The sequence below is a fragment of the Nelumbo lutea genome, chromosome 4 (assembly GCF_056320005.1).
Source record: "Nelumbo lutea isolate HS-2025 chromosome 4, American lotus-T2T, whole genome shotgun sequence".
Taxonomy (NCBI): domain Eukaryota; kingdom Viridiplantae; phylum Streptophyta; class Magnoliopsida; order Proteales; family Nelumbonaceae; genus Nelumbo; species Nelumbo lutea.
The window spans coordinates 50,632,898-50,660,066 of NC_142687.1; the positions used below are offsets into that span (position 1 = coordinate 50,632,898).

The 27,169-nt window shown below is 39.4% G+C and overlaps 1 protein-coding gene, 2 non-coding genes and 9 pseudogenes across 4 annotated transcripts in view; 1 reads left to right on the top strand and 11 right to left on the bottom strand.

The window, feature by feature from the left end:
* LOC148855693 (uncharacterized) overlaps positions 1 to 4,703 on the top strand; it is a 39,341-nt gene extending 34,638 nt beyond the window's left edge. Inside the window, exon 2 of one of the 2 annotated variants that reach the window (XM_088985737.1) lies at positions 4,392 to 4,703. In XM_088985737.1, the coding sequence (XP_088841863.1) occupies positions 4,392 to 4,400 (9 nt within the window). In that variant the 3' untranslated portion in view covers positions 4,401 to 4,703. Of the gene's footprint in view, positions 1 to 3,083 lie in introns of both variants that reach the window. The other variant, XM_088985736.1, reaches the window with a different exon arrangement.
* Positions 4,704 to 15,985: 11,282 nt separating this feature from the next.
* On the bottom strand, positions 15,986 to 16,104 carry LOC148855694 (5S ribosomal RNA; annotated as a pseudogene).
* Positions 16,105 to 16,460: 356 nt separating this feature from the next.
* On the bottom strand, positions 16,461 to 16,581 carry LOC148855695 (5S ribosomal RNA). Its single transcript, XR_016096900.1, has one exon. It is a non-coding gene; the product is annotated as a 5S ribosomal RNA (ribosomal RNA).
* A 360-nt stretch (positions 16,582 to 16,941) lies between these two features.
* On the bottom strand, positions 16,942 to 17,060 carry LOC148855696 (5S ribosomal RNA; annotated as a pseudogene).
* A 6,577-nt stretch (positions 17,061 to 23,637) lies between these two features.
* Positions 23,638 to 23,756, bottom strand: LOC148855697 (5S ribosomal RNA; annotated as a pseudogene).
* A 357-nt stretch (positions 23,757 to 24,113) lies between these two features.
* On the bottom strand, positions 24,114 to 24,234 carry LOC148855698 (5S ribosomal RNA; annotated as a pseudogene).
* Positions 24,235 to 24,590: 356 nt separating this feature from the next.
* LOC148855699 (5S ribosomal RNA) lies at positions 24,591 to 24,711 on the bottom strand (annotated as a pseudogene).
* A 361-nt stretch (positions 24,712 to 25,072) lies between these two features.
* Positions 25,073 to 25,193, bottom strand: LOC148855700 (5S ribosomal RNA; annotated as a pseudogene).
* A 360-nt stretch (positions 25,194 to 25,553) lies between these two features.
* On the bottom strand, positions 25,554 to 25,672 carry LOC148855701 (5S ribosomal RNA; annotated as a pseudogene).
* A 357-nt stretch (positions 25,673 to 26,029) lies between these two features.
* LOC148855702 (5S ribosomal RNA) lies at positions 26,030 to 26,150 on the bottom strand (annotated as a pseudogene).
* Positions 26,151 to 26,506: 356 nt separating this feature from the next.
* Positions 26,507 to 26,627, bottom strand: LOC148855703 (5S ribosomal RNA; annotated as a pseudogene).
* A 361-nt stretch (positions 26,628 to 26,988) lies between these two features.
* On the bottom strand, positions 26,989 to 27,109 carry LOC148855704 (5S ribosomal RNA). The gene has a single exon (XR_016098085.1). It is a non-coding gene; the product is annotated as a 5S ribosomal RNA (ribosomal RNA).
* Positions 27,110 to 27,169: the final 60 nt, after the last annotated feature.

Below are 27,169 nucleotides of genomic sequence, written 5' to 3' on the forward strand. Positions count from 1 at the left end.
CCATTTACACCCAACAGTGTGCTTACCAGGAGGAAGGGTAGTGAGTTCCCATGTGTGATTATGTTGTAGAGCAGAGAGTTCTTCTTCCATGGCTTGCCGCCACCCTGGGGAGGTAAGGGCTTCCTGTACAGTCTTGGGAATGGGAACCGATGAGAGTAATGATATAAACTTGCAATGAGAAGCAGAAAGGTGAGCAGTGAAAATATAGTCTGAAATGGGATGAGAAGTACAAGTACGTTTACCTTTCCGCAAAGCAATAGGGAGATCAAGATCTGAGGGAGAAGGAGCAGTAGCAGGATCTGTCGACAGGTGCTGAAGTGGAGGAGGGGCCGAAGCACTTTTGCGGGTATACACTTGAGTAATTGGCGGCCTCTCTGTAGCAACAGGCATATGATGTGCATCTGCAATAGGAATGGGAGCTACGGGAAGAGGGTCCACAACCGGTACAGGAAAAAAAACCACAGAGGGAGAAGAAGAGACCCCAGCATCTAAGAAAAATGGAATTGATTCAAAGAAGGTGACATCAGAGCACACAAACAATTTATGAAATTTTAGGTTATAACACTTGTACCCTTTCTGAGTCCTCGAGTAGCCAAGAAAAATACACTTCGTAGCTCGAGCATCTAGCTTGTCTACTCCAGGCCCCAAGTGTTGAACAAAACAAACACAACCAAAGACTCTTGGGGTGAGAGGAAATGGAGACAAAGTGGAAAACAACACGGAGAAAGGGGATTGACTTCCAAGGATTGACATGGGCATCCGATTTATCAGAAAACAAGATGTAAGAACATCACTCCAAAAATGCTTTGGGACATGCATATTGATCATCAAGGAGCGAGCAGTTTCAAGAAGATGTCTATTTTTCCGTTCAGCTACACCATTTTGTTGCGGGGTGTAGGCACAAGAAGTTTGATGAATTATTTCATGATGTTCTAGGTATTGCTGAAATGGTGAGGAGATGTATTCTATGGCATTATCGGAGCGAATTATTTTCATATGAACACCAAATTGAGTGCGTATTTTAGCATGAAATTTCTGAAAAATAGAGAACAATTCACTATGGTTTTTCATAAGATAGATCCATGTCATCCTTGAAAAGTCATCAACAAAGATTACAAAATACTTAAACCCATTGTATCACACCACTTTAACTGGACCCCATACATCAGAATGAACTAAAGCAAAATGACTTGAGACACGAGTATCAATTCTTGGACTAAATGAGACTTGATGATGTTTTTCCAACTGACATGACTCACAATCTAATGATGAAAGATGACTCAAGGAAGGAACTAGCAGCTTCAAAGCCTTGAGAGACGCATGACCAAGCCTGCAGTGCCATTGGAGAGGAGTAAGAGACGACTGAAAAGCCACTGGGGGGCCACCACCATCAAGGTAATACAAACCACCTGCTTCATGCTCTCCACCAATCTTCTTCCCTGTCTTGAGATCTTGAAACACACAAGAAGAAGGATAGAAGGTTACAGAACAATTAAGGGACTTGATGAATCTACTAACAGACATAAGGTTAAAAGGGAACTTAGGAACATATAAGACAGATGCTAAAGACAAGGAGGAGAGATCAACATCACCAACACCACAAATAGGAGATGTAGAACCATTAGCAAGTGTAACTGTCTGAGATGTGGAGGAGTGAGAAAGGGAAGAAAATACATCAAGAGTCCCAGACATATGGTCTGAGGCTCCGGAATCAATGATCCAGGGTGAGGCTTTGGAAGCTAAGCAAATCATACCTGAATGGGCAAGTGTAGCTGTATTCTGCTGAGATGTTTGAAGGAACTGCTCATATACTGCCCGTGGTACACTCATTATTTCCTGCCCGGAAGCACAAGCAGGTGTGGAGGGGGTTGGGTTAGTTTGCTGGCTTTCAGTAATTGTGCTACTACTCTTAGATGTAGTATAGTTAGCCCAAGTGTTGGGTGGACCACACAAATCATAGCAGAAATTAACTGTGTGCCCCTCTAAGCCATAATGTGTACATTTTCTCTGAGCATTACTCCTTCCTTTTCCACGGCCTCCCCCTGACTCTCGGCCTCCAGTTCGGCCACTAGCCCAGTTAAACATGTGTCCACCACGGTTGCTTGGAGGGCCACTGCTGCCACCACCACTTCTACTTCCACGGCCACTCCCTTTAGTCACTACCAAACCAGATCTATCAGAGAAGGAAGAATGTTCCACTGGCTCAATGGATGTCCTCTTAAGACGAGCAAAAACTTCTTCAAGTGATGGGAGAGCTGATCCCCCCAATATCTGTGCTCTGACAGGCTCATACTCAGCCTTCAAGCCCACAAGAAACCTAGTCACATCAAACTGTTCACGTTGCTGTTGTTGGATCTGGACATCTGATGTTAGAGGGTGATACACATTGAGCTCATTACGAATGTTCCTCAAACTTGCATAGTACTCTTCCAAGCTTTGACTCCCTTGCTTCAAATTGAAGTACTCTTGATATAACTGATACACCCTAGTTGTATTGTCTTGTTCAGAGTGCAACTTCTTAGCATGATCCCAAATTTCCTTAGCTGTATCTAGGAACATGAAGTTCACACTAATCTTTGGTTCCATGCTGTTTCAGGGCCATGTCATTATCTGTGCATCTTCTAGTTTTTGTTATATATATATATATATATATATATATTATAAATATAAAAAATAAAAAAACTGACAAACCAAACTGATGGTCAACTGGTTAACCGGTCGGCTTTGGTTTGGTTTTGATTACCGGTTTTCCAGAAACCGATAATACTGGTTTGGTTTGGTTTAAAGAATAGGCTCACGGTTCGATTATAACCAAACCATGAGCATCCCTATCGCACAAGTGAATGTAGGGTCATATCTGACATTTCTCACAAAATAGAAAAAAAGCCCTAATCTCTTCTCTTTTCTCACTCTCATCTCCGCCCCTGTGCAAAGAACCTCTCGAGTCAAACTGAGTGCATAAGCAAATTCAATCTTTGTTAAAGAGCTGAGAAGCAACCAGAACTTTAAAGCATTTAAAGGCTCTCCATGTTAACCTCTTTTTTGTATATATTATAATTGTAGATTAAATCATTTTATTTTAGATGTCCGTGAAGCCGTGAAGGATCTTGTAGCATGGAAATAACATGATGGGAGGCTACGTGAAAATTGGCAAATGGAGCATGTCACTCTTTCATCTAATGCAAATGGAAAATTTGAAGGGAATTTTCTCCTTGCTTCTAATTTCTTGATGTAGGTTCAGTTCTTAGGTAATTCTTTTCCCTATCTCTTTTGAACGCCACCTATCCAAAGTTCAGTTTTTTCTAATTTCGTGAGCCATCATGGCTATCGTTTCTCAATGCCACCGCTCTATGGCAAAAACTGTTGAACTGTTGATACGAGGACTTTTATGGTTGTCAAATTCTCAGTATTATAATGAAATTCATGTATAAAAAATTAACTGGTACAATGAAAAATGATCACAAACGACAGATTCTAATGGAAATATGAATTACATTACCATTAATACAAATAAAATCTCAAATTCTGGTTTGGATCATAGACCGTAAATTCACATTATGGTCTGTTTTCTGGCATATCCAAACCCTTTTACAAATCTGTTGGATAAAAAACATGTTATGTTTTGTTTTCAGTTGTACCCTTGACCTATATTTACAGTCTTTAAACAGAAAGGGGGAGGCTCGCAAAAGTTGGTTTTATGTGATTATCGGTCAGAGAATTTAATTTAAAGAAATGGATATGCCAAACATATTCTCATTCTGACAAAAAAGAATCAGAGTTTTGTGCCAAACACCGAAACTGTATCCAAAGAATCAAACAGCACCGAAACTGTTTCCAAGAGTAAAGCAATCTAGAATCCATCCTTTTTTGAAAAATTCTAAGAATGAGAAATTTTTAGAATTGATGCCAAACAGTGCTTAATTTTCTAGTTAGGAAACTACCCAATAGAAATTGTATCTTGCCTTGGAATTCGAGGCGCAAAAACTCAAAAGGTTGTATAAACTTCAGATCTAAGATTTTTACATCCATGGAGATTAAAAGGGACTAGTTTGCGGATAACCCAACGCAAGTGATTGTAGTACAACTTAGGCAGCTATAAGATGTTTTATATGAATTATTGAATTTGTTACAGTTGCTTGGGATGACTTGGAAAGAGGTATCCTATGTTTTAAGAAACATTCAATATTGTCACATAATGACATTGAATCGACAATGATTAATTGGTATATTGAGGTATTTTTGGTATTTTAGCCTTATTGAATCAGACGTCTTTAGCAATGAGGGCATTATAGACTTTCTATTTTTTGGGTATTGATAAAACTACACGAGGGATTATTTTATATTACATGATTTCTTTTAATTCTTTTCTTCTTAAATCTTAATTGTCACAGGTGTATTAGTTATTTCATCTGTGTTTGTTACGTCAAAATGAGTTAGCTGACATCATTTATATGGCCTGACGATGCATGTTGCTTTACGGCTGGATGCCACAAGTGAGAGAAACCTACTACCTGATGGTTTTCCATTTATGGAGTATTTCGATGGTGATTATGGTCTGTTTTGAATCCATCTAGCATTTTTGGAGAATTTTCTATGAGATGCAAAGATATGGGAGAGAAATAATGGAATTCTTTCATGTAAAGTTTTTGAATCTCTTTATACGTCACTCGGGAATCTAGGAGTCATTTTTTATATTCTTTTGATATTCGGTGCCATACACTATTAATAACTTCCCCTACCCCTTTTTCCCCGAAGTGCTTGTTGCGGGATTTGATTCCACATCAACGTTCGAACCAACTAATATACCAATGAGCCAGCACCAGTTGTCAGTATTACGAATAAGCACAATAAATGAGAAAAACTCATTTCTTGTATTGTCTATTTAGACAAAATTGCCAATAAGAAGGCTCCACAATGCCTGGTGAAAGAGTTTCTAAGGTTAAAAAGAAGGAATATCAGGAATGAGAAGAGAAAAACTCTTTTTCCCATTGTTACATCATCGTTTCATTGGATAACTCTACTCAAAGACAATTTAATAAAATAACTTGTAAAAAATTCTAATTGCTTAAAGGCCATGTATGAAGTTTAAAGTTGTTTTGCATGACAAAAATCCTCAAACTGTTGGTGACTACTAGGATGTCTAAGTACTAGTTGGTTCATGATCACGTCATGAAGATGATAGGGTTCATAAATGAATTGGAGACTCTCAACACCAAATTAGATAATGATACAAAAATTCATACTTTATTGAACTCTCTGCCCATGTCCTTTAATCAGTTTAAAATCAATTATAACACGAACAAGCTAAAAGCTATCTTGCAATAACTTGGCAAGATGTTGTAAAGGGAGAGGAACTGATTAGAAAGGACAAGCCAGTAGAATGCTAGTTAAAGGAAGCAAATTTGACAAGAAGAAATGTAAGGGCTAGAAGAGGCCTCATAAGAAGGCTAGCAAACCGATAGAGAGACATTATGCCACCTGCCATTTCTAATTAAGGCCAAGCTCTAAGATGGTTGATGAACTTACAATTTATCTATAATTTTTGAGGACTTTAGCATGGATTTTTATGCCGATTTTATTAAATTTTGCCTTAATTTAGCTTAATGCTAAGAATAAGTTCAGGGATAATCAATCCAAGAAAAGGAAGGAAAAATGCAAGAAAAGAAGGTTCAAAAAGACCAATTTCAGTCCAGCCCGGTCGTGGAACCAAGAGAGAGCACTTCGGTCCAAAAAGAGCAAGTGAATTCCTTGAGAAAACCCAAGAAAATAAAGCTTAGCTATGAGTAGAATTCGGCCCAGCAAGGAAGGCCCATTTTTAGCCCAAATAACAGCCTAGAGTGTAGCCCACATGAGCTCAAAAGCAAGCTAAGTTGTAGCCCAAATAGCAGCCCAAAGGGAGCTAGGGGCGGCAACTTCTAGGAGTTTCTTGAAGAGAAGGAGGGAGCACTCTAGAAGGTTCATGAGGGGTGTAATACACCCCATTCTAGAGGCTTCAAGAAGGGACAAAAGCCCCCTTGAAAAACTATATAAGGAGGCCTCTAGGAGGGGAGAAAGTGTTCAATTGCTTGAGAGGAAGGCTCTCCCACTCTTAGAGGTTTGGCCACCTTGAGAGAAGAGAAGAGAAGAAGGCTAGGCGCAAGGAAGAAGAAGAAGAAGGGTTGAAGGAAGTTCAAGACAAGCAAGCTAGAAGAGAAGGTGAGTTCAAATTGAGGGTTTGTGATTCAAAGATCTTTTGTAATAAATCATTTGTAGTTTCATTCTCTTTTGATTTGAATTCAGTTTCTTTGTTATATGTTCTTTCTTCTTTCTCCTTGTTTCCATTCTTCCTTGATGTATTTCAGTTTGTAAAATTTCAGTTCAGCAATCTAATTCTTTTTGATTCATTCAAATGGTCATGTATTGTACTTGAAGTTTCTTGAATAAGGGTGTGATTGTAGAGTAATTCGGCCAACTAATCTTCAAAACTCAGATCTGAATTCTCAGATCTGAGATTGTAAGATCTGAATTGCTTGAAAGAGAATTCAGATCTGCAATTTTCAGATTGGGCGAATTAATCTACAGCTTGGAATTCCTAGAGTGCTTGAGAGAGACTCTAGGAATTCAGATGTACTATTCAAGAACTGAATTGAGTGCAAGGTTAGAGATAACTTGCACAATTCAGTTGGTGATCAATTCAGATTTGAATTGATGCCTTAGAAGTGTTTGAAGAAATGCATGCATGGGGATTAGATTCTTGTTAGAGATAGAAGAACCGTCACTCATGCATAGGATGAACATGCGCTTGAGAGAGGCTGTTCATGACCTTGGGGTTTTACCAAACCAAGGCTCAATCATGATTTATTCGAATGATCCAAATTGATAGATTGCTGAATTCTGAGATTGACATTTACTGTTTACTCTTCTAACCTGATTTGAAGGCAATTGGGCCAATGATTTAGATAGATTTTAATTTAGGATTTCTTAGCTTTCACCAGAGTTTAGATTTATTTGTTGATCAGATAAGAAGTGCTCAATTTAGTATTGGTAATTGTTTCCTAAATCCTCGTGGGAACGATACTTCACTCTCTACTATATTATTTGAACGGCTAGTGTGACACTAGCAAATGCACTAGCCGTTCAAGTAATATAGTAGAGAGTGAAGTATCGTTTCCACGAGGATTTAGGAAACAATTACCAATACTAAATTGAGCACTTCTTATCTGATCAACAAATAAATCTAAACTCTGGTGAAAGCTAAGAAATCCTAAATTAAAATCTATCTAAATCATTGGCCCAATTGCCTTCAAATCAGGTTAGAAGAGTAAGCAGTAAATGTCAATCTCAGAATTCAACAATCTATCAATTTGGATCATTCGAATAAATCATGATTGAGCCTTGGTTTGGTAAAACCCCAAGGTCATGAACAGCCACTCTCAAGCGCATGTTCATCCTATGCATGAGTGACGGTTCTTCTATCTCTAACAAGAATCTAATCCCCATGCATGCATTTCTTCAAACACTTCTAAGGCATCAATTCAAATCTGAATTGATCACCAACTGAATTGTGCAAGTTATCTCTAACCTTGCACTCAATTCAGTTCTTGAATAGTAGATCTGAATTCCTAGAGTCTCTCTCAAGCACTCTAGGAATTCCAAGCTGTAGATTAATTCGCCCAATCTAAAAATTGCAGATCTGAATTCTCTTTCAAGCAATTCAGATCTTACAATCTCAGATCTGAGAATTCAGATCTGAGTTTTGAAGGTTAGTTGGCCGAATTACTCTACAATCACACCCTTATTCAAGAAACTTCAAGTACAATACATGACCATTTGAATGAATCAAAAAGAATTAGATTGCTGAACTCTGAGATTGACATTTACTGCTTACTCTTCTAACCTGATTTGAAGGCAATTGGGCCAATGATTTAGATAGATTTTAATTTAGGATTTCTTAGCTTTCATCAGAGTTTAGATTTATTTGTTGATCAGATAAGAAGTGCTCAATTTAGTATTGGTAATTGTTTCCTAAATCCTCGTGGGAATGATACTTCACTCTCTACTATATTACTTGAACGGCTAGTGCACTTGCTAGTGTCACAATGAGCCACACACCAAGTTTTTGGCGCCGTTGCCGGGGATTTAGAGAAGCAATATTAGGAAACATTGAGCATTCTTAATCTGATCTCATTCAGCATTGCATTCATAGTTGGGTTAATTTGCTAACTTTTTCATTTCAGCTTGGACTGCAACTGCTGTACTACTGTAGTTATGTTTCTTCTTTCTTAAGTAGATTACTTTCTTTTTTTTGGTTTCAGTTTCATTTTAATAAAGGCATGTTTGATTTCTTTTCAATCTTGGTGTTGTTCTCTTCAAAAAGAAAAAAAAAAAGAAAAAATTCACATAAACATGAGTGTTGCAGATCTGAGTTGCATTCGGCACTCAGATAAGCAGATTTCAGATTTGCAGCACTCAGCCGAAAAGAGTTGCTTGTGTTTCAGACTTTATTTTTTTTCTTTATTTCATTACAAAAAGAAAAAAACAAATTAAAAAAAAAGGGGAGATCTTTTGAACAACAAGAGGAGCAATTGAGAATTCGGATCAGAACTCAGACCTGAACTGATGCAATTTTGAGGGGAATTGGGTGTCATCACCACCCCAATTCACCCTAGGGCACTTCTGCTATTCCCCAAAAACAATTTGGTAGCAATAACTGAAGGTAAGGCAATTGAGAATTCAGATCCAAACTCAGACTTGAGTTCAGATCTGAATTCTGCTGTTACAGATCTGCTCAGTTCAGATCTGAATTCCTCTGAACTTAGATCTGAACCGATGCAAGTTTTAGGTGAATTGGGTGTCATCACTACCCCAATCCACTCTATGATACATCCAACCTGCCTCAAGGGTGAATGGATAGCAAGGAATGAGAGAAATTCAAATCTGAAATGCAGTTGATATGATGTGAGGACTGAACTGATACAGAGCATACTATGAATTCTGGGTGGACTGAATTCTTGGCTTTACCCACTTGTAACCGAGCTACATTAGCTAAGGAGGTGTATGTTTGGATTGAATAATTGTTATGCCTCAGATATTTAAGAAAAATTAGCACTTTCCAAGTAATTCTTTTAGCATTCAGATCTGTAGCAGGGCTGCTACAGTACAGCAATTAGCATGAAACTCCACTGCTGATCTAGTTAGCTCTCTTTCCCATTGATGATCTACTTCATATTTGATTGCTGATTTAGTGTAGCTGGTAGATGTAGTTCTTCAGATGTAGTTCTTCAGCATTGCATTCATAGTTGGTTTAATTTGCTTAATTTTTTATTTTTGCTTTGAATGCAACTACTGTATTACTGTAGTTATGCTTCTTTTCTCTTTAGTAGATTACTTTATTTTCCTTGTTTCAGTTTAATTTTAATAAAAGGAGACCTGTTTTGCTTTCTATCTTGAAGTTATTACCCTCTAAAAGAAAAAAATCACAAAATCATGAGTGTTGCAGATCTGAGTTGCATTCGGCACTCAGATCTGCTATAGCAGAACTGCAGCACTCAACCGAAAAAAAAAAAAAAATTTAAAATGAGTTCAGATCTGAATTGCATTCATCAATCAGACCTGCACTCATCCAAAAAGATTTTGGTTGCATTGCTGTATTTTGTTTTAGATTTATAAAAAAAAAAAGAAAAAAATAGATAAAGAAAATAAAAAGAAAACAATGAAAAAATAGCATGTGAGTTTTCAAATCTGAAACTCAGATTTGAAGTTCAGATCTGAGTTCAGCCGGTTGCAGGACTGCATTCTGCTAGGTTCAGATTTGAGTTCATCTGAACTCAGACCTGAACCCACTCTATTTTGATGTGAATTCTGGTAGTGACAGCACCCAATTCACAATTTAATGCATCAGACTTGCCTCATTGATGAAAATTTAAGCCATGAATGGTAAAATCGGATCTAAAGTGCATGAGAATTTGAGGCAGTATAAGTACATGATCTGAAATTTTTGTGAACTTGATGTTTTGTTATCTTTTAAATCACTTGCACCCGATCTGAATTGGCTGTGGATTGATGTTTGGATTGGATTAGGACTGATGTTTGTGAGGCCTGAAAAGTCCAAAAAGAGCTTCATATTTTTGATGTAATGGTATTCAGATCTAAATCAAGGCTGCTTTCATTATAAAATTGCAGATCTGATTTCAGGTCTGAGGCATACAAGACATTTAAGTTGGGACTTGAAAGAGAAGTCTTAAGCTCTTGGGATCAAACTTATTTCAGACCTAACTGCAACAGATTTTAGACCTACTTATTGATATTAGGTTTGGAGTTTTTGTAAGTGACTGTTCTCAAAAGTCAAGTTCTAACAAAAAAAAAAAAAAAAATCAAATAACTTTGGTAGTGTGCTGATTTCAAGAACTCTTAGACTTCTAGGCTAGTTTCAATCTTGTAAATCACTTGTTTATCACTTGCATATCAGATTCCAAGAGATATTTATATTGGCTTTTGATCTTGTTTTTTTTAAAATTTATTTATTTATTTATTTTGTTAGATAGAATTCAAACTTCTTGGCCTTGTAAGTTTCTGTTGTGTATTACAGACTGGTTAAATTATTTACATTGTTTGGAATTTTGTATAGTAGTCTTTTTATTATTTGGTTTAAATTATTTTTAGTTAGAACAAAGCTCTTGATCTCTCTTGCAAGTAAATTCTAGCAGAAGAGGCTCCCACCAAAAGAACTCTTGCATATCTGGAAATTAATCTTCAGGAAGTCCTCTATACACCATTCTCTTTACTTGGAATTTCTCTTGTTGGTTTTATTGTGACTCCCTAACACTAGGAACATTGAGGACAATGTTCATCTTAAGTGTGGGGGAGTGAGCCTGAGACTAGGGTATGGGGGCTGAAACCATGCACCTCATTCACCCCAACACACATATGCAGGCAATGACATCACCAAAAAAAAAAAAAGACTGGAACCCCTCAAGTTCATTACTATTTATTTGATGATTTTTAAGAAGGAATTCAATGAGTTGAGGGAGACTGATGTACTTGTTAAGTTTTTATTCTTGTGAATGACCCAATTTGATATATGCATGAGAAAAGGGGAGCTGAATATGCTTTTCAGCATGACTAGCCCTAACTATCTTCATGTGTATGGAAGCCCTTGATTTTATTGTTAATGATCAAGAGAGCTAGTGCACATCTGAAGTGCTAATTCTTGAGGTTCAATAATTGCAAAGAAGGACAAAAGCCCAAATTGACTCCGCTATTTTGAGTTGAATAGTAAAACTAGCAGCTCAGAACATGAGTCCTACCTCAAGTAAGTGACCAGTGTGAGATGGAGCATAAGATGCACTCACACGAAAAAAAAAAAAAAAAAAAAAAAAAAAAAAAAAAGAAAAGTGTGTGAGATGGAGCATAAAATGCACACACCGAAAAAAAAAAAAAAAGAAGAAAAGGGTGAGATGGAGCATAAGATGCACTCACCCTTAGAAATAAGTAATTGTGGTGACAACTGAGGTTCAAAGGGGCGCTCTAAAGTTGAACTCTCATTGAGATTTAGTTACAGATGTGAAACTTAGTGAAATTTGATTATTAACCTTGACAATTAAGGAGCTGATTTATATATGAATTAGGAGTGAAGGCTAGACTATGATGAAATTCATATTCTCCTTTCCTTGGATCTGATACATATCTTAAATGGTAATTTACAAGAATAAGAGTTGAGCACTTACAAAAGTTCCCCGACTACTCAATGCATTTCTATCTTAAAAAGTTCACCAGGTAAATGGTGAGAACAGAAGGGGGGAATGTTAAGTTTATGGCTGATGTCTTTGCTTGAGGACAAGCAAAAGCTTAAGTGTGTGGGTATTTGATGAACTTACAATTTATCTATAATTTTTGAGGACTTTAGCATGGATTTTTATGCCGGTTTTATTAATTTTTGTCTTAATTTAGCTTAATGCTAAGAATAAGTTCAGGGATAATCAATCCAAGAAAAGAAAGGAAAAAGGTAAGAAAAGAAGGTTCAAAAAGACCAATTTCAGTCCAGCCCGGTCGTGGAACCAAGAGAGAGCACTTCGGCCCAAAAAGAGCAAGTGAATTCTTTGAGAAAACCCAAGAAAATAAAGCCTAGCTATGAGTAGAATTCGGCCCAGCAAGGAAGGCCCATTTTTAGCCCAAATAACAGCTTAGAGTGTAGCCCACATGAGCTCAAAAGCAAGCTAAGTTGTAGCCCAAATAGCAGCCCAAAGGGAGCTAGGGGCGGCAACTTCTAGGAGTTTCTTGAAGTGAAGGAGGGAGCACTCTAGAAGGTTCATGAGGGGTGTAATACACCCCATTCTAGAGGCTTCAAGGAGGGACAAAAGCCCCCTTGAAAAACTATATAAGGAGGCCTCTAGGAGGGGAGAAAGTGTTCAATTGCTTGAGAGGAAGGCTCTCCCACTCTTAGAGGTTTGGCCACCTTGAGAGAAGAGAAGAGAAGAAGGCTAGGCGCAAGGAAGAAGAAGAAGAAGGGTTGAAGGAAGTTCAAGACAAGCAAGCTAGAAGAGAAGGTGAGTTCAAATTGAGGGTTTGTGATTCAAAGATCTTTTGTAATAAATCATTTGTAGTTTCATTCTCTTTTGATTTGAATTCAGTTTCTTTGTTATATGTTCTTTCTTCTTTCTCCTTGTTTCCATTCTTCCTTGATGTATTTCAGTTTGTAAAATTTCAGTTCAGCAATCTAATTCTTTTTGATTCATTCAAATGGTCATGTATTGTACTTGAAGTTTCTTGAATAAGGGTGTGATTGTAGAGTAATTCGGACAACTAATCTTCAAAACTCAGATCTGAATTCTCAGATCTGAGATTGTAAGATCTGAATTGCTTGAAAGAGAATTCAGATCTGCAATTTTCAGATTGGGCGAATTAATCTACAGCTTGGAATTCCTAGAGTGCTTGAGAGAGACTCTAGGAATTCAGATGTACTATTCAAGAACTGAATTGAGTGCAAGGTTAGAGATAACTTGCACAATTCAGTTGGTGATCAATTCAGATTTGAATTGATGCCTTAGAAGTGTTTGAAGAAATGCATGCATGGGGATTAGATTCTTGTTAGAGATAAACGAACCGTCACTCATGCATAGGATGAACATGCGCTTGAGAGAGGCTGTTCATGACCTTGGGGTTTTACAAAACCAAGGCTCAATCATGATTTATTCGAATGATCCAAATTGATAGATTGCTGAATTCTGAGATTGACATTTACTGTTTACTCTTCTAACCTGATTTGAAGGCAATTGGGCCAATGATTTAGATAGATTTTAATTTAGGATTTCTTAGCTTTCATCAGAGTTTAGATTTATTTGTTGATCAGATAAGAAGTGCTCAATTTAGTATTGGTAATTGTTTCCTAAATCCTCGTGGGAACGATACTTCACTCTCTACTATATTACTTGAACGGCTAGTGCACTTGCTAGTGTCACAATGAGCCACACACCAATGATATTCAAATATAAGAAAGATCTCACATAATAAGGATGACACATGTATGTAAGATACAAATATTGTGCAAATTGGCACAATTTTCTCTAATACATTATTTGTATACATAATTTTTATAATAATGAAGCTTAAGCAACCCATTGCTTCACTACTTCAACATTAACTCAAATGTTTTTTTTTTTTTTGTTGGGAGCATATTCAGTCTCTTCGCATATATACAAATACAAATAAAAAATGAACTAATAATGATAATGATTAACATTTTTCAAAAGTCCTCTCTCTCTCTCTCATGTTATCAATTCAAACATAAAGTGTTGAATTCACGCTTCATTATCCCTCAAGGTTGGTCGCTATCATCCTTTCGCCACTTACTGCCTCAGACCCAATAGTGATGTTAGTCAACACATGGAAAGTTTTATTTTCTAGGTTTTTATTTATTTGATTTTTTTAGTTTCTTAATGGGAAAAAGTGGATTTTTGAGAAAATATAAGACAAATGTCAAATAGACTTAAGGGAGGGGTATAATTTGTCTAATGACATCATTTCACATGGGAGGTTTAAGTCCTATGACAAATCACAAGGGAGGAATAAGTATTTAGGAGAAACATTAGGGGAGTTTTAAGTCTTTTACCTTTAATTTTATTAATTAATAATTTGAAAGATGTTAGTTTATTTAAAAGGTCAATATATTGGGAAGGGGGATCATCCCCCAAACCCATAAAGCTCCTAACCCTAGTGCAAGGGAGATTTGATCCTAAGCCTCTTTTACAACCAGTAAGAGACCTTACTAACCAACCAGTTGGCATTTGGTCAGAGATGTTTAAAAGTAAATTAATAAAAAATCTCTATTTATTAAATATCATAGACATCATTTATAAAAATATTGAAATGAATAAATTATTTTACAAAATAGTAAATTAATTTTCAATAAATTATAAATTTATGAATAACTAATTACTAAAAATATAAAATTTTTTCAAAAAATCAGAAGTTTTTAGAGTACCTTTCACAAAATTAAATTATAGAAAACATGAAAATTAGCATGGTTTTTAAACAATTGTTGACCTAGATGGCCGGACTATTTGGCTCAAAAACTGTCTAGGCAACCAGTTCCGTTTCACCCCTAAATTATTCTTTTACCAAAAACCCTTGGCTCACGACCTACAGCCCCAGGTAGTCGAACCGTCAACCCGTTGAACCTAGACAATGGGTTTTGGTAATTTTTTATTTTAATTAATTAATTTTTAGTTTTTACTTTTAAAAATTGGAAATGGCCATCTGCTTGGACCATTCGATTTAATTGTTGATCCAAAAAACTGTGGTCAAGGCGATTCTGGTTTTGGGTAAGTTTTTAATACATTGAAAATTAGTTTGTGGAAATCACTAAATCAAAATTTCCCAATAAATACCAAAAACCAAACTAAATTACCAATCATTATGGAAATTATTGATAATTACCAAATATAAATTATCAATATTAATATTTTCCGAATAATTTTCCAATTTAATAATTACCAAAAACGAATGTAAATTACCAAAAACCAATGTAAATTACCAATAATTAATTATGGAAATTATTAAACTTTTTAAATTTGATAATTTTCAAAAAAATATTAAATTTTCTAAGTAGTTATGGAAATTATAAATAGAGTTAAAATTCCCTAATAAAATTTCAATTTATTTTTTAACAATTACCAGAAAATGTAAATGAAAATATCAATAAATAATTTTCATGACCAAAATTGATTTTCAAACTAAATACTTTTCTGAAATGACCTAAGAACTAATGAATTTTGCTGAAAAATAAATTTTTGAAATTTATAAATTAAAGTTTTCCGAAAATTACTAAACATTTCAGGTGATAACTATCAATTTTAGATAATAATTAATAGGGACCCATGCAATGTATGGGCTTTGTTAAGTGAAATTAAAATGATAATTTTATGAAATTCTTAGTCGAGCAAAATTGGTTTGGGTCCAGCTCGCCAAGTATCATTTAATATGAAAATATTATTTAAAAAAATAGTTTAAACAATAATGTAGATATGTTTTTTTAAACAAATTGCTTGTTGACTTGTATTAGATCAATAAATTATTCTAAATATGCAAATTTAAGAGGTGCTACATTTTGGTGTGTAGGGAATTTTCAAGGCCTCTAAACATTTTAAATTTGCATAATAAAATAAAAATTTTGACTTCTCAAAATGAAAACAAAGCAATATATCTTTTCTAAATTACAAAGAACTAATTGGCATATGCTACAAATAACTTAATTTGTTGTGCACAAGCTCCCACATGAATGGAGTTATTCCTTTCCAGATCTGCCGCAGCCCCAGGATAGATGCAATACTATCGCGGGCCCACAATGCACGACGAATGCCAAAAGTCCGGTTCTTGCACCATTCCCATTCAGTAATGACGATCGTGCCGCAAGTGGTCCGAGTATCTGGCGCGTTGTTTCTAGTTGTCTCGTCGAAACGACAAATGGAATTTGCAAATACGATATCAAAAATAAAAGATTAATAAAATTGGGGTGCAACACAAGGACTTCCCAGGAGGTCACCCATCCTAGTACTACTCTCGCCCAAACACGCTTAACTTAGGAGTTCTGATGGGATCCAGTGCATTAGTACTGGAATGATCGCAATGGTTTGTTTCTTGCCCGCTTAAATCTTTATGCACTATCTTGCTCCCCTCCATTAATTATTTTAGACTTGAAAAAGGGTGTACGCAGCCTTCCTCCCTTGGTAACTGTGCACAAGCTGCCACGTGAGCGGAGTGATTCCTTTCTAGATCTGCCGCATCCCCCGGATAGATGCAATACTATTGCGGGGCCCACAATGCACGACGAATGCCAAAAGCCCGGTTCTTGCACCATTCCCATTCAGTAATGACGATCGTGCCGCAAGTGGTCCGAGTATCCGACGCGTTGTTTCCAGTTGTCTCGCCGAAACGACAAATGGAATTCGCAAATTGGATATAAAAAATAAAAGATTAATAAAATTGGGGTGCAACACGAGGACTTCCCAGGAGGTCACCCATCTTAGTACTACTCTCGCCCCCAAGCACGCTTAACTTCGGAGTTCTGATGGGATCCGGTGCATTAGTGCTGGTATGATCGCACCCGTTTGCTTCTTGCTCGCTTAAATCTTTATGCACTCACTATGTTGCTCCCCTCCCTTAATTCTTTTAGAGTTGAAAAAACAGTGTATGCGGCCTTCCTCCCTTGGCAACTGTGCACAAGCGCCCACGTGAATGGAGTTATTTCTTTCTAGATCTGCCGCAGCCCCCAGATAGATGCAATACTATCGCGGGGCCCACAATGCAGACGAATGCCAAAAGCTTGATTCTTGCACCGTTCCCATTTAGTAATGACAATCGTACCGCAAGTGGTCCGAGTATCCGGCGCGTTGTTTCTAATTGTCTCGTCGAAACGACAAATGGAATTTGCAAATAGGATATCAAAAATAAAAGATTAATAAAATTGGGGTGCAACACAAGGACATCCCACGAGGTCACCCAACCTAGTACTACTCTCGCCCAAGCACGCTTAACTTAGGAGTTCTGATGGGATCCGATGCATTAGTGCTGGAATGATCGCAGTCGTTTGTTTCTTGCCCGCTTAAATCTTTATGCACTATCTTGCTCCCCTCCATTAATTATTTGACTTGAAAAAAGGGTGTACGCAGCCTTCCTCCCTTGGTAACTGTGCACAAGCTCCCACGTGAGCGGAGTGATTCCTTTCCAGATCTGCCGCATCCCCCGGATAGATGCAATACTATCGCGGGGCCCACAATGCACGACGAATGCCAAAAGCCCGGTTCTTGCACCGTTCCCATTCAGTAATGACGATCGTGCTGCAAGTGGTCTGAGTATCCGACGCGTTGTTGTTAGATAGTTTTGTATGCCCTTAGCTTCAATCAAGAATGATGTACTTTATGAGTTTATTGTAAATAAATAAAAGTGCATATTTGATTCATGTTCCCTTGGTATGTTTCTGTGTAATACCCTTAAACTGGACACTTAATGAGACTTGTGTTAGTTTAGAATGTTCACAGCCAGTGGATCGGTCTGGGGAGACCTATCCTGACAAGGCTGACACTGTAGTGCCACCAAGTCGGTTGGAGTGGCCTGTCTCAGATGCTAGGGTGAGACCCTAGGCACATATAGTGTAGGATTAATAGAACCTTTGAGCTGGACCAGATTTCCAGTATTGCCCTGGACCTTGGAGATAGATGGGCAAAACTGGAAAGTTACACCCAACCCCTAGACTCGATTATGATACTGCACTAGGTGTCGAATTGGGCTGTCTTTGATATACCAATCAGTGAGATCCTTAACGGGGGTCAAAACTTGGGTATGTTGGGACAGTCCGAGAATTCATCTGAGTGGGTGATCATAGTGACAGGATCAGCCCCTTTGTCGGACAAAGGTAATGATCGGGGATGCACTCTCACTGATGGAAACCAAGACTACCGGCAGCCGATTTCAACCATTGAGATTTGTTTTGCAAAATATATTTTATATAAGATATAAAAGTATATATTTGGTTTCTAAAATGTTTGCAAGAAGGTTTTAATTCCCGGGATCCATATGAGTGGAGAGTGCAACACTGTTCCTTGCAGCCGAGGGAGAGGTCCTCTCTTGTCGGGCAGTGTATGATCATTATGGGCTGAGAGGTTAAGTGTAAGACCATTGAGGATAATACCTGATGGGCTAATCTTGCATCTGCCCACAGTCCCTAGGTGTTACAAGGTGGCTTGGCCCAGGGACCTCTTAGGGTAAGTGTTGGGCCCGCAGAGCCCATTTGATGGGTTTCAGGGGGTGCACTGTCTTTAACAGTGTATTCGGCCAGGCCTTGTAACAAAGGCTGGGCCGAACCCTTGTGGCTGATGTGTAGATCAATGCTTGGGTCCCACGCCATACAAGGAAGCCCAACTGGGCAGCAGTTAAGAGGGTTAAGTGAGCACATAAGCTTAATGGGCCTAAAGCCCATTTCGAACTGGGCTGTTTATTTAGGTAATAAAGGGGCGAAATCTGAAGTGGATCAGCTAATAGGATTGGGCTTAGACCCTATCCACTTAGAGAGTCCAAGATCTAAATAAGATTTAGATCTGGAAACCTCCTAATTGGATTAGGAGATGGCTGATCTGATCTCCAGATAAGATAAGGATTATCCCTTATCACTTAAAGGGACTTCTAACCCAAATGTGATTTGGATAAGCAACTCCTAATCTGATTAGGAGCTGATCCCTTTAAGATTATAAAAGAAGAAGGGGGCGGCAGCCTTTAACGACACAGATCATTAGGTTTTCTTTAGTGCTGAAATCAAGAAGAGAGAATTCTGCTCCCTGCAAATACTCTCTTGCCGCATCCCTGTTCTTGCCGCCCTGTTTGCCAGTTCTATCTCCAGTTGTGGGAGAAGTCAAGATTGGATCTTGACATCAGTTCTTTGAGAAAGGATTGAAAGGAAGCTGTGCTCACGTACCATCTTGCTGATTCTTGCGAAGGACAGAGTTCTTGGAGAAGAACACTGCTGATTCTGCTCCACCTGCACTGCGCCATTTTCAGTGGGAGCAGTCTTTGGATCCTTCCTTGGGCGTGAACACCTTCGTTGGGAGATATTACTTCTCCGTATCAGGTATAATCCTCTCCCACTCCTTTTTGGTTCAGATCTGGTTCAGTTTATGGTTCAAAATTGATCCTTGAAAATATGATTTTCTAAATGGGGAATACGATTCCCAGTTGAAGGGAGAGAAAAATCTTTGAAATTCACCCCTTATTCCGCAATCTTTGGGCGTCCATAGGATGGATCCCTCATTCCTTCAGTGGTATCAGAGCCATGGTTCAAATCTTGAACCATCTTGTTTCAGATCTGAACCTGCGCAAATGGGCAGAAGGTGTTCTACCCGATTTGCGCAGATATGGGTTTTGGGAAATTTGTTCCCAAAATTAATGGGTGAATAATCTGAAATTAATTTTATATAAATCTGATTATTATTTAGAATTATTCTTTATGATTTTCTTGATTTATGGGCTGTTCGTACAAGAGGAGATCGAAATCTTGGTTTGCACAGGGAACCTGCAAGATTTGCAGTTTCTTGATTTATTTATTACATTTGGTCTGTAAATAATTTTTTTTATTTTCTAGACTCAATGTATAGGTATTTTATCTGATGTAATTATTAATAGAAATAGGATTTCTATTTATTTTAATATTGGATCGAAGATGGCGGCGCAGAAAGGGAGATTTCGCAGAGAAGAAGATTTCGCGGATGGGAGAATCGCTATATGCGATTTGCAGTTTGTGAAACTGCATTCTGTGATCTAACCTCTGTTTTGCAGGATGGATTGTGCGAACAGCCCTGTTTGACTGATTCTTGATTTTCTTTTATCAGTAATTAATTTCAGATTATTTTCTTGAATTAAAGATTTAATTAAAAATCAAACCCTAGACCCATTCGAACCAAGATTGGTTCAAACTGTTTGGACCGAATCTAGGGTTTAATCAAGGCTGAAAGTCAGCCCTAATTTTCCCACTAATGGGCCTAAGGATTGATATTTAATTAAATGGTTAATTCGGCCCAACCTGTAAAGGCCCAGTTTTAAATAGTTAGAACTGCTAAAAGCCCACTTAACACATAAAGCTATATGGGTTGAACCGTTCGGCCCATATACCTGAATAATATTAATGGTTAATATTATGGATTTAAAATGGGCTGCAAATGGGCTTTACAGATAATTAATTGATTGGATCAATTTATCCCTACATAAGATGTGTGGATGTGTGATGTGCTACGTACATGGGCCATAAGTACTTGGCCCATGCTCAATCGACAGTGGCTCTTGTGCACACCATGGCTGAATGCACATCATTGCCATGGTGTTCCTTTTGGTCATTGGATGACCTCCTCCAGTGGTGGGCCCCACACCTCATCAAGAGGTTACGTGCGGAACCCTAGCCGATTTAGGCCCACCGAAATCTGGCTTGATGAAAGTCAGTGGGAGCCACTTTGGTTTGACCTAAAGATAGAACTAGGGCGTAATTATCTGTTCCCTCTAGATAATATGAGTGCATGTGATAGGGAGATTCATATGATGAACTCTCTAAAGGCCTTCCATCATTAGCATGAGGATGGGTCCTTCAGTAATGAGGAAACGCACCAGAAAATGGGCTATCCATTTGCTGTTGGGCTTGTCTAAGTGTTTCATAAGATGATAGGGGCGTCATAGACCGATGTGGGAGGGGCTTCACCAAAAAATGGGAACTCTCTCACAGTACCTTGGCGTTCACGAATATGATGGGTAAGCACTCACTGGACAGAAAGGTTTACCTGAAAACGGCTCTGAACCTTATCTGAAAGAGGCCAAAGGGAAAACTCATATGATGAGTGGATATGATCCTTCACAGAAAGGTGGTGGGGTTATGCAGCTGAAACAGTTGGCTTCATGCGCCCTAAGTGATTTCCCACATTTCCAAAGACAACCCGTAGTCTCCGTCACTGAGAAAGGAGGGAAATCTCAAAGACGAATAAATGGAAATGGATTGTAGATTAAAATCCATATCTATGAAATGAACATGAATCAAATTAGGTTGTGGACTGATGTTTGCTCTTTTATCAGAAAATGGAAAACGGATCATTTGCAAAGCTACTTGATGACAACAAATTGAAAGGCCCAAACTATGCTGACTGGTACAGGAACCTTATGTTGGTCTTAACCTCTGAGAAATTGGACAAGATAGCCAAGAATCCTGCCCCGGATCGTCCGGGGGATAGGGCTTCTGAGGCCCGAAGAAGAGAATACCAAGAATGGGAGGAGAAAAACTCCCTTGCCCGCTGCTATATCATTGCCTCCTTAGACAATCCAATTCAGAGGCAGTTCGATCAGATCGAACTTGCTAAGGACGTATTGGACAGTCTTAGGACAATGTACGAAGAGCAGAATCGTTCTACTCGGCAGAAGGTCTTGAAACAGTTCATGACCGCGCAGATGACCAAGGGCCAACAAGTTCACGACCATTGTCTCCGGATGATGGGCTATATCAACGAACTAGAGGCTCTTGGATCCGGGCTGGATCTGGTAACTCAGATCGATGCTATTCTCAACTCTCTGCCTCCATCCTTTAATCCATTCATCATGAACCACAACATGAACAAGCTAAACGTCAGCTTGCAGGAACTCAGCAATATGTTGCAGAGGGCCGAAGAATTGATTAAAAAGGATGAGCCCATTGCCATGCTTGTTGAAACTGGCAAATCGGGCAAGAAAAAGAAGGCGAAGAGAAAGCCCCAGAAAAAGGCTGCCAAACCCAAGAAACAGAGGAAGGACAAGGCATCAGATGCCTGTCATTTTTGCAAGAAGACCGGCCACTGGAAAAGGAATTGTCCTGCCTACCTGGAATCCAAGAAAGGTAACTTCAAAACTTGTGTTATAAAACCAATTTGTTGGTAGCTTCTGTGTCCTGGTGTATTGACTCTGGGGCTTCAACTCATGCGTGTAACTCACTGCAGGGGTTCAAGGTAAGCAGAAGGCTGAGTGAAGGAGAAGTAACACTCTACTTGGGGACTACTGCAACTGTTGCAGCCGCGGCCATAGGAACCGTGGAATTATGTTTTAGAGAAGGAATAATTGTACTGAAAGATTGTCTTTATGTACAAAATTTAAGAAGAAATTTGATTTCTGTCTCAAAACTGTGTGCAGATGGTTATTCTGCCTTCTTCAGTAATACGATTACTATTAAAAGAAATAACAGATTCATCGCATACGGGGAACTGGAGAACGGTCTCTATGTTCTACATCCTTCTCTAGAAACTAACATAACCGAAACTACGTCGGCTGAAAACCCCAAAAAGAGAGCCCGTGATACAGTTAATCCCACGTGTCTGTGGCATTACCGACTTGGCCACATCGGTGTTGACCGAATCACAAGGTTGGTAAAGTTTGGTCCTTTGAATTTTCTAACTGTAGAAGATCTTCCCACCTGTGAGCCTTGCCTACAAGGCAAGATGACGAAACGGCCATTTAACGGGAAGCCTGAAAGATGTACGGGCACACTTGACCTAATACATACTGATGTATGTGGTCCCCTGAGTGTTAGGACACGAAATCAACACGTGTATTTCATCACCTTCACAGATGATTTTTCACGATATGGTTACGTGTACCTAATGAGACACAAGTCTGAATCCTTTGAAAAGTTCAAAGAGTTTAGACAAGAGGTCGAGAAACAATTAGGGAGAGAAATTAAAGCCCTTCGATCAGATCGAGGTGGCGAGTATCTCTCTGACGAATTCAGGGACTACTTAAGGCAAAATGGGATAGTATCACAATTGGCTCCTCCTGCTACACCACAACTTAATGGTGTTTCAGAGAGGAGGAATAGGACCTTATTAGATATGGTCCGGTCGCTTCTCATACACTCAGAGTTACCCACATCCTTTTGGGGATACGCATTAGAGACTGCGATTTATGTGCTGAATCGGGTTCCAACCAAATCCGTTCCGAATACTCCATATGAAATTTGGACCGGAAAGAAACCAAGTGTCAGACACTTGAAGATTTGGGGTTGTCTGGCACACGTTAAAAGAACGAGTGCAGACAAGTTGGAATCCAAGACCAGACGTTGCCTATTTGTAGGCTACCCAAAAGGCTCTGTAGGTTACCTTTTCTATGACCCAAGTGAGCAGAAAGTGTTCTGCAGTCGAAATGCGCAATTCTTGGAAACTGAATATATCCTGGACACCCATCGTCAGGAAGTTGTTCTTGATGAGGAGAGCTCAGGAGCAGTGGGAGATGTCCCACAAGTTCGAGGTAGTGACCAACTTAGAAGATCCACTCGGGCATCCAGGTCACCAGTCCGTTATGGTTATCACCAGGATAGTTACCTGGTGGAAACAGTGGTGTTTGCAGCCTTCCTCCCTAGGCAACTGTGCACAATCTCCAACATGAGCGGAGTTATTCCTTTTTAGATCTGCCGCAGCCCCGGATAGATGCAATACTATTGCAGGGACCACAATGCACGACAAATGCCAAAAGCCCGGTTCTTGCACCGTTCCCATTCAGTAATGACGATCGTGCCGCAAGTGGTCCGAATATCCTGCGGGGTGTTTCCAATTGTCTCGCCGAAACGACAAATGGAATTTGCAAATAGGATATAAAAAATAAAAGATCAATAAATTTGGGGTGCAAGACGAGGAATTCCTAGGAGGTCATCCATCCTTGTACTACTCTCGCCCAAGCACGCTTAACTTCAGAGTTCTAATGGGATCAGGTGCATTAGTGCTGGTATGATCGCACCCATTTGCATCTTGCCCGCTTAAATCTTTATGCACTATCTTGCTTCCCTCCATTAATTCATTTAGACTTGAAAAAACGGTGTATGCAACCTTCCTCCCTTGGTAACTGTGAACAAGCTCCCACGTGAGCAGAGTGATTCATTTCCAGATTTGCTGCAACCTCGGATAGATACAATACTATCGCGGGGCCCACAATGCACGACGAATGCCAAAAGCCCAGTTCTTGCACCATTCCCATTCAGTAATGAAGATCATGCTGCAAGTGGTCAGAGTATCCGGCGTGTTGTTTCCAGTTGTCTCGTCGAAATGACAAATGGAATTTGCAAATAGGATATCAAAAATAAAATATTAATAAAATTGGGGGTGCAACACGAGGACTTCCCAGGAGGTCACCTATCCTAGTACTACTCTCGCACCTAAGAACGCTTAACTTCGGAGTTTTGATGGGATCCGGTGCATTAGTGCTGGTATGATCGCACTCGTTTGCTTCTTGCTCGCTTAAATGTTTATGCACTATTTTGCCCCCCTCCATTAATTCTTTTAGACTTGAAAAGACGGTGTCTGCAGCATTCCTCCCTGGGTAACTGTGCACAAGCTCCCACGTGAGTGGAGTTATTCCTTTCCAGATCTGCCGCAGCCCCGGATAGATGCAAATCTATCTCGGGGCCCACAATGAACGACAAATGCCAAAAGCCCGATTCTTGCACCATTCCCATTCAGTAATGACGATCGTGCCGCAAATGGTCTGAGTATCCGACGCGTTATTTCCAGTTGTCTCGCCGAAACGACAAATGGAATTTGCAAATAGGATAGCAAAAATAAAAGATTAATAAAATTGGGGTGCAACACGAGGACTTCCCAGGAGGTGACCCAAGCTAGTACTACACTCGCCCCCAAGCACGATTAACTTCGGAGTTCTGATGGGATCCAATGCATTTGTGCTGGTATGATCGTACCCGTTTGCTTCTTGCTCGCTTAAATATTTATGCACCATCTTGCTCCGCTCCATTAATTCTTTTAGACTTGAAAAAATGGTGTATGCAGCCTTCCTCCCTTGGTAACTATGCACAAGCTCCCACGTGAGCGGAGTTATTACTTTCCAGATCTGCCGCAGCCCCGGATAGATGCATTACTATCGCGGGGCCCACAATGCACGACAAATGCCAAAAGCCCGATCGGTTCTTGCACCGTTCCCATTCAGTAATGACGATTGTGCCGCAAGGGGTCGGAGTATCCAACGTGTTGTTTCCAATTTTCTCGCTGAAACGACAAATGGAATTTGCAAATAGGATATCAAAATTAAAATATTAATAAAATTGGGGGTGCAACACAAGGACTTCCCAGAAGGTCACCCATCCTAGTACTACTCACGCCCCCAAGAACACTTAACTTCGGAGTTCTGATGGGATCCGGTGCATTAGTGCTGGTATGATCGCACCCGTTTGCTTCTTGCTCGCTTAAATCTTTATGCACTCACTATCTTGCTCCCCTCCATTAATTCTTTTAGACTTGAAAAAATAGTGTTTGCAGCATTCCTCCCTAGGAAACTGTGCACAATCTCCAACGTGAGCAGAGTTATTCCTTTTCAGATCTGCCGCAGCCCCGGATAGATGCAATACTATCGTAGGGACCACAATGCACGACAAATACCAAAAGCCCGGTTCTTGCACCGTTCCCATTCAGTAATGACGATCGTGCCGCAAGTGGTCCGAGTATCCGGCGGGGTGTTTCCAATTGTCTCGCCGAAACGACAAATGGAATTTGCAAATAGGATATAAAAAATAAAAGATCAATAAATTTGGGGTGCAAGGCGAGGACTTCCTAGGAGGTCATCCATCCTTATACTACTCTCGCCCAAGCATGCTTAACTTCGGAGTTCTAATGGGATCAGGTGCATTAGTGCTGGTATGATCGCACCCGTTTGCATCTTGTCCGCTTAAATCTTTATGCACTATCTTGCTTCCCTCCATTAATTCATTTAGACTTGAAAAAACGGTGTATGCAGCCTTCCTCCATTGGTAACTATGAACAAGCTCCCACGTGAGCAGATTGATTCCTTTCCAAATCTGCCGCAACCCCGGATAGATACAATACTATCACGGGGCCCACAATGCACGATGAATTTCAAAAGCCTGGTTCTTGCACCATTCCCATTCAGTAATGAAGATCATGCCACAAGTGGTCAGAGTATCCGGCGTGTTGTTTCCAGTTGTCTCGCCGAAACGACAAATGGAATTTGCAAATAGGATATCAAAAATAAAATATTAATAAAATTGGGGGTGCAACACGAGGACTTCCCAGGAGGTCACCTATCCTAGTACTACTCTCGCACCTAAGCACGCTTAACTTCAGAGTTTTGATGGGATCCTGTGCATTAGTGCTGGTATGATCGCACTCGTTTGCTTCTTGGTCGCTTTAATGTTTTTGCACTGTTTTGCTCCCCTCCATTAATTCTTTTAGACTTGAAAATACGGTGTATGCAGCATTCCTTCCTTGTTAACTGTGCACAATCTCCCACGTGAGCGGAGTTATTCCTTTCCAGATTTGCCGCAGCCCCGGATAGATGCAAATCTATCTCGGGGCCCACAATAAACGACGAATGCCAAAAGCCCGATTCTTGCACCATTCCCATTCAGTAATGACGATCGTGCCGCAAATGGTCTGAGTATCCGGCGCGTTGTTTCCAATTGTCTCGTCGAAACGACAAATGGAATTTGCAAATAAGATATCAAAAATAAAAGATTAATAAAATTGGGGTGCAACACGAGGACTTCCCAGGAGGTGACCAAAGCTAGTACAACTCTCGCCCCCAAGCACGTTTAACTTCGGAGTTCTGATGGGATCCAATGCATTTGTGCTGGTATGATCATACCCGTTTTCTTCTTGCTCGCTTAAATGTTTATGCACTATCTTGCTCCCCTCCATTAATTCTTTTAGACTTGAAAAAACTGTGTATGCAACCTTCCTCCCTTGGTAACTATGCACAAGCTCCCACGTGAAAGGAGTTATTATTTTCCAAATCTACCGCAGCCCCGGATAGATGCATTACTATCGCGGGGCCCACAATGAACGACAAATGCCAAAAGCCCGGCCGGTTCTTGCACCGTTCCCATTCAGTAATAACGGTCGTGCCGCAAGGGGTCGGAGTATCCAACGTGTTGTTTCCACTTGTCTCGCTGAAACGACAAATGGAATTTGCAAATAGGATATCAAAATTAAAATATTAATAAAATTGGGGGTGCAACACGAGGACTTCCCAGAAGGTCACCCATCCTATTACTACTCACGCCCCCAAGCACACTTAACTTCGGAGTTCTGATGGGATCCGGTGCATTAGTGCTGGTATGATCGCACCCATTTGCTTCTTGCTCGCTTAAATCTTTATGCACTCACTATCTTGCTCCCCTCCATTAATT